Source organism: Bidens hawaiensis, unplaced genomic scaffold, assembly GCF_021521415.1.
Source record: "Bidens hawaiensis isolate Kalapana, Puna unplaced genomic scaffold, B.hawaiensis_p1.1 tig00004833_1, whole genome shotgun sequence".
NCBI lineage: Eukaryota > Viridiplantae > Streptophyta > Magnoliopsida > Asterales > Asteraceae > Bidens > Bidens hawaiensis.
Window position 1 is genome coordinate 185,694 of NW_027504964.1, and position 16,755 is coordinate 202,448.

Genomic DNA, 16,755 nt, shown 5'->3' on the forward strand with positions numbered 1-16,755 from the left:
TGAAGAGTGGATATGAAAGCATCATTATATAACTAAATTCCAAATTCAAAAGCAACAAAATTGTAAACATCAAGTAAATCTTATGACATCGTACGGTAATGTAGCGAAGCCGAACCTGAGAAATTAACCTGTGCAACTAAAGTCAAGACATGCATCTAATAACTGTCATCAGATTCATCGCTATCACTGTATGGCACAAGCTTGCCAGTAACAATAGCAGATGTGTTAGTGTTTGCTTTTTTGGGTTGCACTTTGATAACTGCCCCTAGCGGGCGCGCACGTGCTTTCTTCTCCCGTTGCTCCTACAAATAAAGGCCCGCGTATTTAATGTTGTTTAAAATAAGGAAAAATAAATGAAGTCATGTGAATTTATTAACTTACCTTAAACTTACACAGATGTTCGGCCTCATCATGGATAATCACAGCTATTGATTAATGTGGTGATCCTATATGCGATGCGATGCTTGTATATGCCTACAAATTTCTTCCTGATTTTAATATCCTGAAAAACATACTTAAAGTCAACATAATGTTGGTGAGTTTACAGGTTTTAAATGCATGATTAAATCCGTTGTTTGGAAAATATTAAGTTTCAAACGTTTAAAATGTATAAAACAAGAAATGATTTCTCAAATATATGCTTTCATGATTAAAACATATATCAAAAGCTTATGTTTTCATGACAAAACGTGCTTTAAAACTTGTTTATGTTCACGTAAATAAAATGTATTTTAAAAGTTATTTACGTCTTCGTGATTAAAACTTATTTATGAAGTTGGAAACTTTGTTTGTTACGAGTGCGTTTTCCCGATTAAAACGTTGTCCAAAAAGTTTACGTTTACGAATTTAGAAGCCCTTTAATATATAAGTGAGTGTATGCGATGCAATAAGATATATAAGATAACCTAAACAAGATCGATAATCCTCTGTAGACTAGCTAAGAATACAAATTAATATATGAGGATGAGCCTATAATCAAACCCAAATCCATTATGTATGCCCGATAACCGTGCCATCCCGGTGTGAATTATAGAATATATGTTCCCATTAACACGTCGGTTAGAGAGACTAACCATGAGCGGGGGATCAATCCCAATAGTACTACCCACATATTACTCGGCTAAACCCATAGTTAATGATTATAGAATGTATTGATCCGAAGATCTTAAAGGCCGCGCAGTTTGGAAACGAAGCCAGTTTGGAGGTTGAATTGTTGGCCAAATGAAGTGAAACCAGTAGCAGATTTTAAGGATGAGGTAGAAGCTTCACCTCCAAGTGGTAGATCTGAATTTGAATGTGTATAGCTTGAGATATACTTGTGTAAAGAGGGCTGATTCGTTTTGGCATAATCTGAAACTGAAGCTGGAAGGGTTTTAGTGAAGTTTGGTGCAAGGATGAAGTAAACTATGGCTAGGTATTTATAGGAGGGCTTGATCCTTGTGCTTTAACCCTATTGGGTGATCTCTAATATGATCCAATGGCTCACATTCATGGCTGGAATATTGTGTTTGTTGGCTCTCTCAAAACATAAGCTTTGTGGGTATGTTTGTGTTTGTTTTGCTTCTCCCAAGTTGATAGCGACATGTCCAGCCTTAAGTAGTATTATGCAGGTCATTGGGTGTCAAAGTGAAGGGCATAAAACCCTCTTTTATGCTCTAACTTTTGGCTATAACACTTACACTATGTTTTTCAACTTTTCATGTCTTTCCTTACATCATTGATAGCAATGACTAGATGGAATCTTACTCAAGAAATGTTGCAGCAAATTTTCGGTCTTGGTAAGGTATCTAGCTCCTTTCTAAAGATAAGACTAGAGTGTGGTCATAAGACTCTTATTGGCTGGCTGGTCCATGCATGCCATACCGAAATTATCATGCATATCGTGCCTAAATTGTAAAGTACGCTAGTAAAGTTTTTCTTGCTCTTGCCTAAGGTAAACTCATATTGATATATTCAAGTATAATCTGTTTTGGGGCTGCAATAAATGTGAATAAGTATTCCAAGGATTTCTTAATCAATCGTAAAGTGTTAGCTTTGTTTACTGTGTAAGAACCGATCCTGTATTGAGCTACTAGTTAATCTTTGGTTTTGATAGGAGTTCTCCACATATTTTAGTTTTAGCAATTTATGATTACATCATAGATTTATTTGAGTGTAGCTATTTTTGGTTTGGACTTGGTACGAACTCTTTATTTTATTTCATATCCTAAGATGGTGCAAAGCTTATTCATGTTGTTATACGATGATGTGTTAACCATCACATAATGATATTCTTTCATTCATGATTGATGACATGGTTATAGGTTTTACTACGTTTAAGTGATACATTACGTCTAATTATCAATGTTGTAAAACTCCCGACTAGGCGGCCGAGTACTCCCCGACTACTCCCCGCCTAGATCGAGTACTCCCCGCCTCGGCTGAGTACTCCTCAGGTATTTTTCAAGTAATCCCCGAATACTCCCGAGTACTCGCGACTCCCCAGTCGACCGCCTAAGACCGCCTAACGACTTTTACAACCTTGCTAATTATCATTTAAGAATTGTACAAATATTACAGGTACACAAACAAATAAATTTCCAAAACTACTTTAATTGAACATGTTTAAAATTTAGTTTATTAGATGTAATATAATGTAACTAGGGTATAGCCCTTGTGATACACGTGTGGTTAAAAATAAAATAAAAAATTTAAATTTATTAATATACATAAAGTTTGTTTAAGTTTGACTAGCCTAGACGATTTTTTAATGCAAGGCTTGAGCTTGGGCTCGATAACTAAACGAGTAAACGGGCCTTATTTTAGGCTGGCGTGTTTCAAGCCTGAAATCATTCGATCTCGAGTATCTAGTGAGCGGCTCCATAGTCGCTTGGTTACTTTTCTAAAAAGTAATTTGACATTTGTAACCGTTATACTTGATTTAGCTTTAAGAGAATCTAAATTTGAAGAAGATCCAACAGTGTTTGGTTTCATTGCTCTATGCATATAGTTTCTCAAAATTATTTAGTGAAGTTCTTTTATATTCAAAATTATATGCATGAATATTGATTACAACAATGCTAAGTATGATCACAGTAGTTTCACTCGAGATGAAAGGTGAACAACCTCTGATTATCTTCGTTTTATCTTCAGAACGGTGTCATTCTTGGGGCTGATACCAGAGCTACAGAGGGTCCCATTGTCGCCGACAAAAACTGTGAGAAGATTCATTATATGGCTCCAAACATCTACTGCTGTGGAGCCGGAACTGCTGCTGATACAGAAGCCGTCACAGGTACACTTTCTAGTCGCTAATATTGCACTTTATTATTTTTTTTTTAAGGATCCTGTGCAATAACAAACCTTAATGATTGGATGTCTGTTTTTGGTAGACAACATTGTTAGGATTAAACGCACACACGAAACCGAACACACACACGAAAGCAATAAACGAACACGAGGATTTAACGTGGTTCGGTCTAAACTGACCTACGTCCACGGGTGGCAACTAGGTATATCTTTATTGAGTGACAAATATTACAAGTACATAATGTTGTTTATATAGAGACTGAACTAGGGTTAGTAAATTATTATGCAAGAAATCTAAACCGGGCCGGGCTTGGGCCCGACCGCCCACACCCGTCTCCTCTTTTGACTTCATATAATAAACCGGGCCAACAAGGCCTACGAACCCAACAATCTCCCACTCGGAGGCCTTGAGTACTCTCGTCTGCACTCCTGATTGTACTTCTGTAATCTGAACATTAAACTTCTTCTAGTTGCCACCCGCCTTCTCATCAATTAACCTGAAGGCCAGTTGAAGCTCCCCGGAGCTCCAACACGTCAGTCACGGCTGAAACTGCCCCTGACCCATTCTCTGTCCCTACCGGCTCCCACTGTAACGAACTACCGGATCCTGAGATAACCTGAGAACAAACACTCTCCATATTCAGCAAGTAATTCATTGGAGAGACTTTTACAGCTGGAATACTGGTTTTCTTAATCCACTGTCGATCTGGAACTGTAACTGAAACACGACCTGTGCTCCACTGTCACGATGTCCCCCAACTGATTTAACCTTCCTAGCTCGTTCATCCTGAATCTTCACTTTGGCTCTGGGTTTGTTACTTGCAAAACGAACCTTCTTCTGCCCACGAGATTCTGTGAACCGGACTTTGTCTTTCACCAAAACTGGATCCACTCCTTTCAGTGACATGTCGACCATATACAACGAACCCATTTTCTTGCCACGAGCAACCACGAGATTCCCTTTGACTACTTTCCACTGCCCATTCCCGAACTTAACATCGTGCCCCTGGTCATCCAACTGCCCAACTGAAATCAAACGTTTCTTCAAACTTGGAATAACCCTCACGTCTTTCAAAGTCCAAGAAGTACCGGCTGAAGTTATCAAATCAACGTCTCCCATACCCGTAACCTCTAAAATATCATCATTCGCTAGTCGAACCTTTCCAAAATCCCCAAATTTAAGATTCTTCATCGTTTCACTACAGTGAGTGGCATGAAACGATGCACCAGAATCCATCACCTAAGCATCAACGCTACTCTCAACACTACAAACCAAAGCCTCACCACTACTGACCCCGTCATCTGTGTCGTCTTCTGTAACGTTCACCTCTTTCTTACCATTCGGACACTGATTCCTGAAGTGTCCTTTCTCTTTACAACCCCAACATTCAATATCCTTACGAGTCTTAGACTGACTCCTCTTCCTGCTCCCACTGCCTCGCTATTTTCCCCTACCTCTACCTTCTGTGACTAGCATATTGCCTGATGATTCACCTGAACTTCTGCGTCTTGAATCTTCTCCCAGAATCAGATCTCGAATCCCATCGAAAGTAATATTTGTAGACGAACTACAAACTGCAGTCACTGTTTGCGACCAACTGTCGGGCAAAGAGGATAATAACAAGAGGCCTTGAACTTCATCATCAAACTTAATGTCAACTGACACTAAGCGGGACAAGATCGAATTAAGATTATTGATATGAGTTGTAACTGACCCACCCTCTTTCATTCTTGTTGTCACTAGCTCTCGGATAAGATAGACTTTATTCGCTGCCGAAGGCTTCTCATACATGTTGGATAGCGCCTCCATCATACCACGTGCTGTGGTTTCTTTCATGATGTTAAACGCCACATCTTCCGACAACGACAAAGTAATACAAGCCCTAGCTTTCTTGTCTAACTTCTTCCAATCTGCTTCTGACAGCTTTTCTGGTTTTTCATCCTCAAGCACTACATTCAAGTCTTTCTGACAAAGTAGTGCCTCAATCTGCATCTTCCACCAACCGAACTTCTGTCCGTCAAACTTCTGTATCGAAACCTTTCCGTCTTCTGCCATGACAATGACTAAAACGAAAAACTAGATAAAACACAGACAAACACGCAATGGCACGAGCCTGAACTTAACGACTGTTCTACTGAACTCTGTTAAACAATCAACCTATTTATACGCAACGGAATATCGAACTGAAAATCAGAAACTGAAATGATAAAACCTGTCAAGCGCGGTTGACACTGGTTCACTGCTTCTTTAATGCTTCTTCTGACTTGACAACTGTTCTTCAACAAAAATAGGATCTTGAGTTGTTGTCTTAACTCGTTCTTGCTTAACCAAAAAATGTGTTTCTATATCTTGGTCAAATAGCAAAACGAAAAAAAAAATAAATAAAAATAATCTTATTTCTCTTTGGTCTTCTGCCACGAATAGCAAGGAAGAAAAGAAAGTAATCTTTCACTTTTCCATGAATGTCATGGCTCACAAGTCCCAAGAAAATGATAGCATATCTTTTCACTATTTTCTTCGCGAACAGCACCCAGGACCAAATAAATCGAAACCCACTGCCTTCCACGTCAGATCTAATCGTATCTGCTAAGTGGCGGCGAACTGCGGTTGATAGCGGCGGAACGCGGTGTGATGCGTTGCTCGACTGAACCCTAGTCGTGATCGTCGGGCTGGGTTTAGCAGCGGCGAAACAGCGGCGGCGGCGTATACCCTAACGACAATCGGAAAACCGTAGCAGCGGCGGAACCCTAGCGCAGTAGGGTGGCGGCGGCTGGATGGTTTGGCGGCGACTCGGCTGGTTCAACGTGTTCTTCGTGTGATCCGAACCTAAGCTCTAGATACCACTTGTTAGGATTAAACGCACACACGAAACCGAACACACACACGAAAGCAATAAACGAACACGAGGATTTAACGTGGTTCGGTCTAAACTGACCTACGTCCACGGGTGGCAACTAGGTATATCTTTATTGAGTGACAAATATTACAAGTACATAATGTTGTTTATATAGAGACTAAACTAGAGTTAGTAAATTATTATGCAAGAAATCTAAACCGGGCCGGGCTTGGGCCCGACCGCCCACACCCGTCTCCTCTTTTGACTTCATATAATAAACCGGGCCAACAAGGCCTACGAACCCAACAAACATTAGCTTTCAGCTGAAACTTCACAGATATCATACCGGCCGTGAACCAAGGGTTGTAACAGCACTTACTCTACTGAAGTCCCATCTTTTCCGGTATGCTCTAAGTGTTCATAGGAATCTTTCTTTTGTTTTTTGGAAAGTATCTTACTTTGAATTTGTTTACTTAGTTACCAAGGCCATGTGTCTGCTGCTTTGGTACTTGGTGGAGTTGATGTGACTGGCCCACATCTACATACCGTAAGTTAATTTTATTTTTGTGCATCTGGGAAAGTCTTCCAACTTTCAAGACAATGTGCTAACTGCTAATGCTTTTAAACTTTTTGTTATTTAGATATATCCTCATGGATCAACTGACACACTCCCATTTGCTACTATGGGTTCGGGTTCTCTTGCTGCAATGGCTATTTTCGAATCTGAGTATCGTGAAGGGCTTACCGTGAGTTTTCATAAGTATAGATCTAACTGTTAGTTTGTTACATAATTTGCTGATTAACGAGTGTTATCTTTGTTACAGCGGGATGAAGGAATTAACTTGGTGACTAAGGCTATATGCTCCGGAATATTTAATGATCTGGGAAGTGGAAGCAATGTAGATGTGTGTGTGATTGAAAAGGTCCGTTTGTTTTCTCATTTGTTCACAATATATCAGCACACTAAATCATGTTATAACTTTTTTTATACGCCTTCTATAATATAATAGGGCAAGAAGGAATATTTGAGGAATCATTTGACTCCGAATCCACGCACTTACATCAGCTCCAAAGGCTATACCTTTTCGAAAAAGACAGGTTAGTAATTTCTAATTCCGTTCAAGAATCCACATTTTGGGGTTTAATATGCTATCTTGGTTCATATAAGAATCCAAATTCAGGGGTTAATGTTAATATGTTATCTATGTTCACAGAGGTTTTGCTTACGAAGATTATGCCACTTAAGGAGCTGGTGGATGTGGTTCAAGTGGGAGGAGATGCTATGGAGGAATAAGTGTAAGGTTTACCTCAACAAGTTATGCCTTCTTGTTTTAGAATCAGCTGCTTTGAGAGTTTGAATCATGTTTGAACCTGCATTTTAATGACGATAAATCCTCTGTTGTTTGCCATCAGTTTATGTTAAGATTGTTGATTAAAATTTGAAGAATGGTTTACGACTTTACGTATGTTTGGGAAATATGATTTTTTTTAGTGAAAACTAATTGGTATCGTTAAACAACTGCTGGGCTATACTTTCACCCATTGTTTTCAATATTAAAGGTCAGAATTGGTGGGTCGAGTGGGTTTGGTAGCGGGTCAAAAAGGGTTCTGGCCTAAAATGCAATTATAGTACAGGCTCAAATTATTTGGGTCATGTTGTACCAATCTTTTTATTCCATTCTTTAGAATTTGTAAATAATGAATGCATAAAATAATAACCCGTCTTAACTTAGTTAAGCATTCATAAATCGTAACAGTGGTTTTTCGTGCTGTCTAAACAAAACAACTGTGCCATTGTTGATCTTACTTTGATGGGGTGTTGGTGCTTGTATGTGATAGTCTGTGGCCTTTATTGTTGAGGCGTAATACGATCCCTTGGCCTCTATATATGAACCCAAACTGTTGTGATTTATGAAATCATTGGCTTTGCATGCATAACTTGGTGGCTGGTTGGAAGATGATTTTAATGTGAACTGGTGTCTGATGATCCCGGGCTTGCATAGCATACGAAAACCAAGAGCAAAACTAAGGTTTTAAACGTAGGCCTGAGGATATCAAGACATAATGCTTACTAGGCCCTTGTTCCGATTCCGGTTCCACCGGGTTGGTTCCTATTCCGGGTCCGGGTCGGGTCCAGAACCGGGCATTTTGTGCACCTCTAATCAGATCTACAAAACAAATTGTCGTTAGCCTTGCAACGTGGAAGGAATTCTTTTCATGACAACCCTTTGGAATAAGAATAAATACTTGTTTATCATCGTAAAGTAAGTATGTAAGATAGAGAACATTGAGAGAGTGAATGACCTGATTTGCATAAGGTTGTTAATATATGTACTAGGTATCGTTAGGTGTCATCGTCAAGTAGAGGTGGATCTCCTTTAGGTCATAATTGTTTGGTCGGAGATCCAATTTTTTTTAAATGATCTCGAATTATCTAAGTCAATTGTTTAAAATGTGCTTGATTTATCATTAATTGGGGATGACGTAGATTTTCATACAAGGTGGTCGGGGTTAAATTATATACATACTGTTAAAATCAATTTCAAGGGGTGCATGCGTAGTTCAATCTCCAATACTTCAATCCGCCATTGACCATTTTGGTATTAATCTTTACTCTCGTACGCCTGACCGTGTCTTAACACCCTCTTGCAAAGAAAAAGAAATATACTAAAGCATATGTTCTAAATTGATCTTTGCAACTTGTTACCTGTTTAACTGCTACGAGAAAATGTTCTAAATGTATAGGTGATTACTGTCATTTAAATTTTAACGATTATAATTGCATAAATTTTTGAAGTTATACATAACCGATTAAAAAATGAATTTTTAGGTTATTAGTAATCAACACAAAATCATCTTTGTTCAAAATATTGGAGAAAAATAAAAAAATAAACCCGTGATTGTTGGAACGTGGAAGTCGCAAATTCAATGGTGACGTGAAAACGGGTCAGTCAGGATCATAACTAAAACTAAGAGATTACGATTGGTATAAAATTTATAAACATACATCAGCAGGTTAACTCGGAACTGATCAAGAACATATTATGGTAAAGAGATATGTTGGTCAAAGGAAGGTTGTTGACTATGACAGATTTCCAAATTCCAAATTCCAAAATCATAATGTTAACTCCATTGAGTTTAATATAATAAACAGGAGTTAGCATAATATTAACCACTACACCATATACTGGGAACAAATCCATCTTTATACATACATACATACATACATATATCCTAGTGCTATGGTGCAAGTTTATAACTTTCATACCTCAAAATCTGCCATAGCTTCCATACCTTCAAACATTACCTTCATGTCAAATTACCGTTTCGCCCTCAACCACGCCCACGTCCACGTCCTCGACCTCTTGGGGCCCCACGTGACCATGGTTTCCCACTGCCACGAGAACTCCCTGCACGCCACTCATTTTCTTTATCTTGTTGAATGACCAAACTGCCCCTGGAGACGACAAATGTAGACCATGGCCTCCCCCATGAATATTCATTTTCACAATCATTCTCAGTGGGGCCCGTCTTCTTTACATCAGGCGCATTAGCAGCTAGCCAGGGATCAGAAGAATTACCCTTTTGCCCTTCTTTCACCCCAGACGACTCTGCAGCATCTGGACTCGTACTTGTACTTGGGCCAGGCCCACCATATGAACATGGGCTCAGCCTAGAATAATTTGGCTCGGGTATTTCCGTGATTTTAGAGCTGAAACGGTCCCATGGACTCACTTCTCCTTCTACCAAACATCGATATGATTATGAGAATACATGTAACTACACATACTTATAGAAAGTCAAAGTCAAAGTCAAGTTACCAGGATCATTGCCTTTTAAGGGAGTTTGACTATCATTATTGACTGTTTTCATAGCATGAGGATCATGTTGCAGGATGTTACGAACATCAACGAGAGCTGAATAATTGATCTGCAAAGAAAAGATGTTTGTAATAATCCACGGTTATAACACGATTGACTAGTCAATGCTGAAAGGTTTAGCTACCTCTAAACTACCATCTTCTCCATAAAGAGAACCATTTGGCCCGTTATCGTGAATCATTTCTGGAGCAATAGGGTATTCTGGCACTGGAATCAGAACAATGTCCTTGGCATCATAATATGATATTCTTCCAACCTGCAATTTAAATTGACATTTTACCCAAAAAGGGAAATGTAGGGTATATTGTTTTCCATTTCGAGAAAAAAGTTACCCGAAATGATGAAAACTCGGGGATCCATGAAGAATTTAACTCGAGCAGACGATATGCGATCACATCACCTTCCTGCAAATCATAGGAAATATTGGATATAAACAGAAACAGGATTAAATACATTTTATTCTTAACATGAAAACAGTGAGAACCAATTTGCTGTTATTATTAGGTTTATTTTTAGAGGTGTTTGCTGTTATTTTATTTTTATTTTTTTTGTATTTGCTAATTTTCAATAATGAGACGTTATAAGTATTTGCCGATTTATATTTTGTTATTATTAGATTTTTTTCTTTTGCTGTTATAAGTATTTTGCTGGTATTTGCTGTTATTATTTTGTTCTTGATTGTGATTCTTTTGTTGTAAATTTTAGGTTTTTTTCTTTGTTATTATAAATCATTATGTAGATTGGTATTGTAGTTGGTATTGTTTCTTACGTTCTCATTTTTTTATAAATTGGTATTATTTCCTACATTCTCATGTTAAGATTAAAATGTATATGAACCTTACCCGATATAAACAAATGATAATAAGCAACTAAAACATGTTAACTGTGAGTAGGGAGAGACCTTTGGTTCGGAACAAGGAGGAAGCTTGTCAAAGTCATTAATGTCAATTACAGGTACTTGTGAATCTTTAAACAACGTTTTGAAGATTTCTTTATTTATTCTTTTAGATTCCGCCTTCTTTCTTAGATTAAAAAAGCTTTCTCTACCCCGTTTTTGACCTTTTCTTTTGCTGCTACTACCGCTCCACTTAGAAGTTTCCTGTAGCACAACACAAGAACTTATTGTATGGAAAGACTTAAAACCCCAAAAAAAAAATATTAAAAAGCAAAATAGATGATAATATGATTTAACTGTGGGAAACATACATTTGATACTCCAATATGTTTTGCAGCTTGATCTGCATGAATGACACTATACATGAATAACAATACAAAAGTATACATTGTTAAAAATATGGAACACATTTAGACTATTTAGCATATACCTTCATCTAGTGGTTCAAACCTGATATGCCTTGGCCTGGATACAGTGGGACCCTCATCACCATTTTGTTTCCAGTATAGCTGCATATTAAAAGAATCATTCATAAACATATTACTTCAGGAATAAAAGATTTTTCTAGTACACGATTGATTACTTACTAGTCCCTTTGGCTGACCGTTATCCTCTTCATTCTTATGTTTAGTTACTTCAGGCTTTGAATATCTTTGTGGCTGCAATACAAAATCACAATAAATGTATATAACCATCAATATATGGATATTATTTCACAAACTATAACAAATAAATAGTTAAATACCTTCTTTTTAGCAATTTTAGCATATTCTTTCATCTGTTTCCTTTTAGCCATTTTCCGTCTAGAACTTCTACTAGGGACCTGAGATTACCCTCATTAAACTAATATATTAACCACAAATTATATGTAAACATAAAAAAGGTGAAATCATTGTTGTCACCATGTAATCAAATAAATTATGTCACATATCAATCACTATTACAAACCTTTTTAGTTACTGGAACGACTTCTTCAGCATTCTCTTGAAGGTCTTCACTCCTGTAAAGTGTAAAGCACGACTAAATTAACAGAAAAATGGATATGCGCATATGATAATGATAACATTATGGTTACCGTTTCACAATGGTAGAAGATTTAACTTTTTTGTTACTTGTTGCAGCTTTTATAATAGTCCCCTTCTTACTGCTGGACTTTACGTGATGAGGCGCATCATTGTTAATATTTTCAATTTCCTCGGTTTCAGCCTCGTCTTCATCATCATCCAACACCGTCACGCATTGTCTCTTTTTTCTGTGATCAAGAAGCAAAACAGTTTAAAAAGTCCTCGGTGTAATTAAACTTTCGTAAATCATAACGAGGGACACAAAATACGACTTACTTCAAGTTTGGAAGATTTGTGGAGGCTTTTCTTTTCTTAGAAGCTGCTTCTTTGGGAAACTCTTCATCTTGTGACGGCTCTTCATCAACCTCCTCAGATTCACTCGAGTATTCTCCGGCCTTATCTAGTTTATTATCTTCCAAAAGTAGCAAATCATTATCTTCCGACTTATCATCTTCAACCTCATTAAGTAGATTGCCAGCATCGGGTGTTTTGCCGCCTTTCTTTTTCACACTAATAAAACAAAAACAAAAAATGCATGCTTTTTAAGTAGGTATTACATGTAAACCAAGAATGGTTAATATGAAACTAAAAGTTAAACTGACCAAATAATCTCCTTATCTTTCAAGATTTCAGTTGACTCAAAAGGTGGCAATGTAAATCCTTCCATCTGCAAGTAAAAAAATTGCTAAATGCGGCAAGAATAGATTTAAAAGCACTTAACTTTACGCATCAATTCAACACTTAATTGAAAGTGCCAATACATAAATATTCATCATAGCTAAAAGAATGGTAAGACAGTAAATAAGATGAAATAAGACAAAACAAATGAACAATACATGGTAAAGTAACAAAAACTGAACCGGTTCGGGTAGAATTAACATCCTCGTTTTAATATTTTTACCAATACTAGGTCATTCCAATGGGCACAAGAATGGTAATGTAATAAATAAGATCAAACAAAATGCACAGATGGATACGGTAGGTAGAGTAATAAAAACACAACAAATATGCGTAAAATTATTATCCTTCTTCTCATATTGGTTACCTTTTTCGCAGCATTAAAGAAGAAAAACTTACAGTAACAACAAACATCTAAGAGATCTCTTGCATACATGTTAATCAAGAACGAAGAAACAAACAACTCAAACTCTCTTACAAAGTCTAACAGGTTGATTTTAAACTTGAAGAATCACATGATTTTAAAGGTTTGCAAGCAAAAGAAGAAGCACATATACAAGTATAGAACAATTAAAATTCAGAAAGTATAAAGTCAAAAGTCTGGAATAACAGCATCAATTAACAGTTCAATTCAAGGCAGAAGTAAAAGAAATAATTATAATAAGCCATAATCACCAACTGAAGCAACAAACATAATCATCTGCTGCTGTTTATAATTAAAAAAAATTAAAACTTAAAAGTTAACAATAATCATATGCAAGAACTTATCAACACCAAAAACGACAATGTAAGCATAATTAGCATATTAAATTACTAAAAAGCCCTTATCTTGTACATACATTTTGTAACACAAGTATACATTTCAATAAAAAATTAAATTTTTAAAAAACACCCACCTACAAAACTCAACAATAATCATATACAACAACTCACCAACACCAAAAACAACAATGTAAGCAAAATTAGCAAGTGAAATTACTCAAAAGCCCTTACCTTGTACATACATTTTGTAACACAAGTATACATTTCAATAAAAAATTAAATTTTTAAAAAACACCCACCTACAAAACTCAACAATAATCATATACAACAACTCACCAACACCAAAAAACAACAATGTAAGCAAAATTAGCAAGTGAAATTACTCAAAAGCCCTTACCTTGTACATACATTTTGTAACACAAGTATATATTTCAATAAAAAATTAAATTTTTAAAAAACACCCACCTACAAAACTCAACAATAATCATATACAACAACTCACCAACACCAAAAACAACAATGTAAGCCAAATTAGCAAGTGAAATTACTCAAAAGCCCTTACCTTGTACATACATTTTGTAACACAAGTATACATTTCAATAAAAAATTAAATTTTTAAAAAACACCCACCTACAAAACTCAACAATAATCATATACAACTCACCAACACCAAAACAACAATGTAAGCAAAATTAGCAAGTGAAATTACTCAAAAGCCCTTACCTTGTACATACATTTTGTAACACAAGTATATATTTCAATAAAAAATTAAATTTTTAAAAAACACCCACCTACAAAACTCAACAATAATCATATACAACAACTCACCAACACCAAAAACAACAATGTAAGCCAAATTAGCAAGTGAAATTACTCAAAAGCCCTTACCTTGTACATACATTTTGTAACACAAGTATACATTTCAATAAAAAATTAAATTTTTAAAAAACACCCACCTACAAAACTCAACAATAATCATATACAACAACTCACCAACACCAAAAACAACAATGTAAGCAAAATTAGCAAGTGAAATTACTCAAAAGCCCTTACCTTGTACATACATTTTGTAACACAAGTATATATTTTAATAAAAAAATTAAATTTTTAAAAAACACCCACCTACAAAACTCAACAATAATCATATACAACAACTCACCAACACCAAAAACAACAATGTAAGCAAAATTAGCAAGTGAAATTACTCAAAAGCCCTTACCTTGTACATACATTTTGTAACACAAGTATACATTTCAATAAAAAATTAAATTTTTAAAAAACACCCACCTACAAAACTCAACAATAATCATATACAACAACTCACCAACACCAAAAACAACAATTTAAGCAAAATTAGCAAGTGAAATTACTCAAAAGCCCTTACCTTGTACATACATTTTGTAACACAAGTATATATTTTAATAAAAAATTAAATTTTTAAAAAACACCCACCTACAAAACTCAACAATAATCATATACAACAACTCACCAACACCAAAAACAACAATGTAAGCAAAATTAGCAAGTGAAATTACTCAAAAGCCCTTACCTTGTACATACATTTTGTAACACAAGTATACATTTCAATAAAAAATTAAATTTTTAAAAAACACCTACCTACAAAACTCAACAATAATCATATACAACAACTCACCAACACCAAAAACAACAATGTAAGCAAAATTAGCAAGTGAAATTACTCAAAAGCCCTTACCTTGTACATACATTTTGTAACACAAGTATATATTTCAATAAAAAATTAAATTTTTAAAAAACACCCACCTACAAAACTCAACAATAATCATATACAACAACTCACCAACACCAAAAACAACAATGTAAGCAAAATTAGCAAGTGAAATTAATCAAAAGCCCTTACCTTGTACATACATTTTGTAACACAAGTATACATTTCAATAAAAAATTAAATTTTTAAAAAACACCCACCTACAAAACTCAACAATAATCATATACAACTCACCAACACCAAAACAACAATGTAAGCAAAATTAGCAAGTGAAATTACTCAAAAGCCCTTACCTTGTACATACATTTTGTAACACAAGTATATATTTCAATAAAAAATTAAATTTTTAAAAAACACCCACCTACAAAACTCAACAATAATCATATACAACAACTCACCAACACCAAAAACAACAATGTAAGCCAAATTAGCAAGTGAAATTACTCAAAAGCCCTTACCTTGTACATACATTTTGTAACACAAGTATACATTTCAATAAAAAATTAAATTTTTAAAAAACACCCACCTACAAAACTCAACAATAATCATATACAACAACTCACCAACACCAAAAACAACAATGTAAGCAAAATTAGCAAGTGAAATTACTCAAAAGCCCTTACCTTGTACATACATTTTGTAACACAAGTATATATTTTAATAAAAAAATTAAATTTTTAAAAAACACCCACCTACAAAACTCAACAATAATCATATACAACAACTCACCAACACCAAAAACAACAATGTAAGCAAAATTAGCAAGTGAAATTACTCAAAAGCCCTTACCTTGTACATACATTTTGTAACACAAGTATATATTTCAATAAAAAATTAAATTTTTAAAAAACACCCACCTACAAAACTCAACAATAATCATATACAACAACTCACCAACACCAAAAACAACAATGTAAGCAAAATTAGCAAGTGAAATTACTCAAAAGCCCTTACCTTGTACATACATTTTGTAACACAAGTATATATTTTAATAAAAAATTAAATTTTTAAAAAATACCCACCTACAAAACTCAACAATAATCATATACAACAATTCACCAACACCAAAAACAACAATGTAAGCAAAATTAGCAAGTGAAATTACAAAAAAGCCCTTAGGGTTAAAGCAACTTACAGAGAGGAGGATGCCGTTAGGGCAGGATGGACGGAGTTTGAAAACATGGAGGAGATGCGTGGTGACGTCAGAGATGGTTGGATGCAGTGGTGGTCTGAGGAGAAGCCAGCTGTTGTTCATGCCGTCCGATCGCTGTGGTTTGCTGAGAATCGAAGGCTCTTCGAACACCAGACGGACTCGTAACGTTGGGGTTCCCATTGTACATGCAGCAGCAGTTCGTACGGTAATTGGGGAAAGTGTGGTTTAAAAGTAAAGCCCTAACATTGGAAATCGGTTACTGAGAGTGAAAGATGGTGATCGAGGAGTTTTTATTATGATGATGAAGAAGAATAATAAAAACCAGAGAAATGCAAAAGGCAACAAAAAGAGTGATAGTTATGAAGGGGTTGCTTGAGATTGCTTATTTTCAAATACTTATAACTTATTATATTAACTTTTTGAAGTTCGGGATTGCTTATATCATTGCCC

General features: G+C 35.7%; 1 protein-coding gene and 1 pseudogene across 2 annotated transcripts; one reads left to right on the plus strand and one right to left on the minus strand.

Moving 5' to 3' along the window:
- Nucleotides 1–1,726: 1,726 nt before the first annotated feature.
- On the plus strand, nucleotides 1,727–7,473 carry LOC143609585 (proteasome subunit beta type-7-B-like). The gene is made up of 9 exons (XM_077084300.1): nucleotides 1,727–1,783; nucleotides 3,133–3,274; nucleotides 3,372–3,376; nucleotides 6,437–6,528; nucleotides 6,603–6,672; nucleotides 6,767–6,871; nucleotides 6,950–7,048; nucleotides 7,136–7,223; nucleotides 7,340–7,473. Exons 1-9 carry the CDS (start codon nucleotides 1,727–1,729, stop codon nucleotides 7,417–7,419), a joined length of 738 nt encoding a protein of 245 aa, XP_076940415.1. The 3' UTR covers nucleotides 7,420–7,473.
- Nucleotides 7,474–9,434: 1,961 nt separating this feature from the next.
- On the minus strand, nucleotides 9,435–16,496 carry LOC143609586 (coilin-like; annotated as a pseudogene). Its single transcript, XR_013149444.1, has 14 exons — nucleotides 16,288–16,496; nucleotides 12,568–12,632; nucleotides 12,242–12,475; nucleotides 11,977–12,153; nucleotides 11,850–11,901; nucleotides 11,647–11,724; nucleotides 11,489–11,560; nucleotides 11,332–11,410; nucleotides 11,213–11,244; nucleotides 10,908–11,105; nucleotides 10,339–10,410; nucleotides 10,131–10,262; nucleotides 9,947–10,055; nucleotides 9,435–9,868 (listed from the first exon to the last, which is right to left on the minus strand). The product of XR_013149444.1 is annotated as a coilin-like (transcript).
- Nucleotides 16,497–16,755: the final 259 nt, after the last annotated feature.

Bases quoted from the DNA above. Each gene is read 5' to 3' on its own strand.
- LOC143609585 (XM_077084300.1), top strand. From the start codon at position 1,727: ATGACTAGATGGAATCTTACTCAAGAAATGTTGCAGCAAATTTTCGGT. The intron at 6,872-6,949 runs GTGAGTTTTCAT...TCTTTGTTACAG, and splicing joins AGTATCGTGAAGGGCTTACC to CGGGATGAAGGAATTAACTT. The intron at 7,049-7,135 runs GTCCGTTTGTTT...ATAATATAATAG, and splicing joins ATGTGTGTGTGATTGAAAAG to GGCAAGAAGGAATATTTGAG.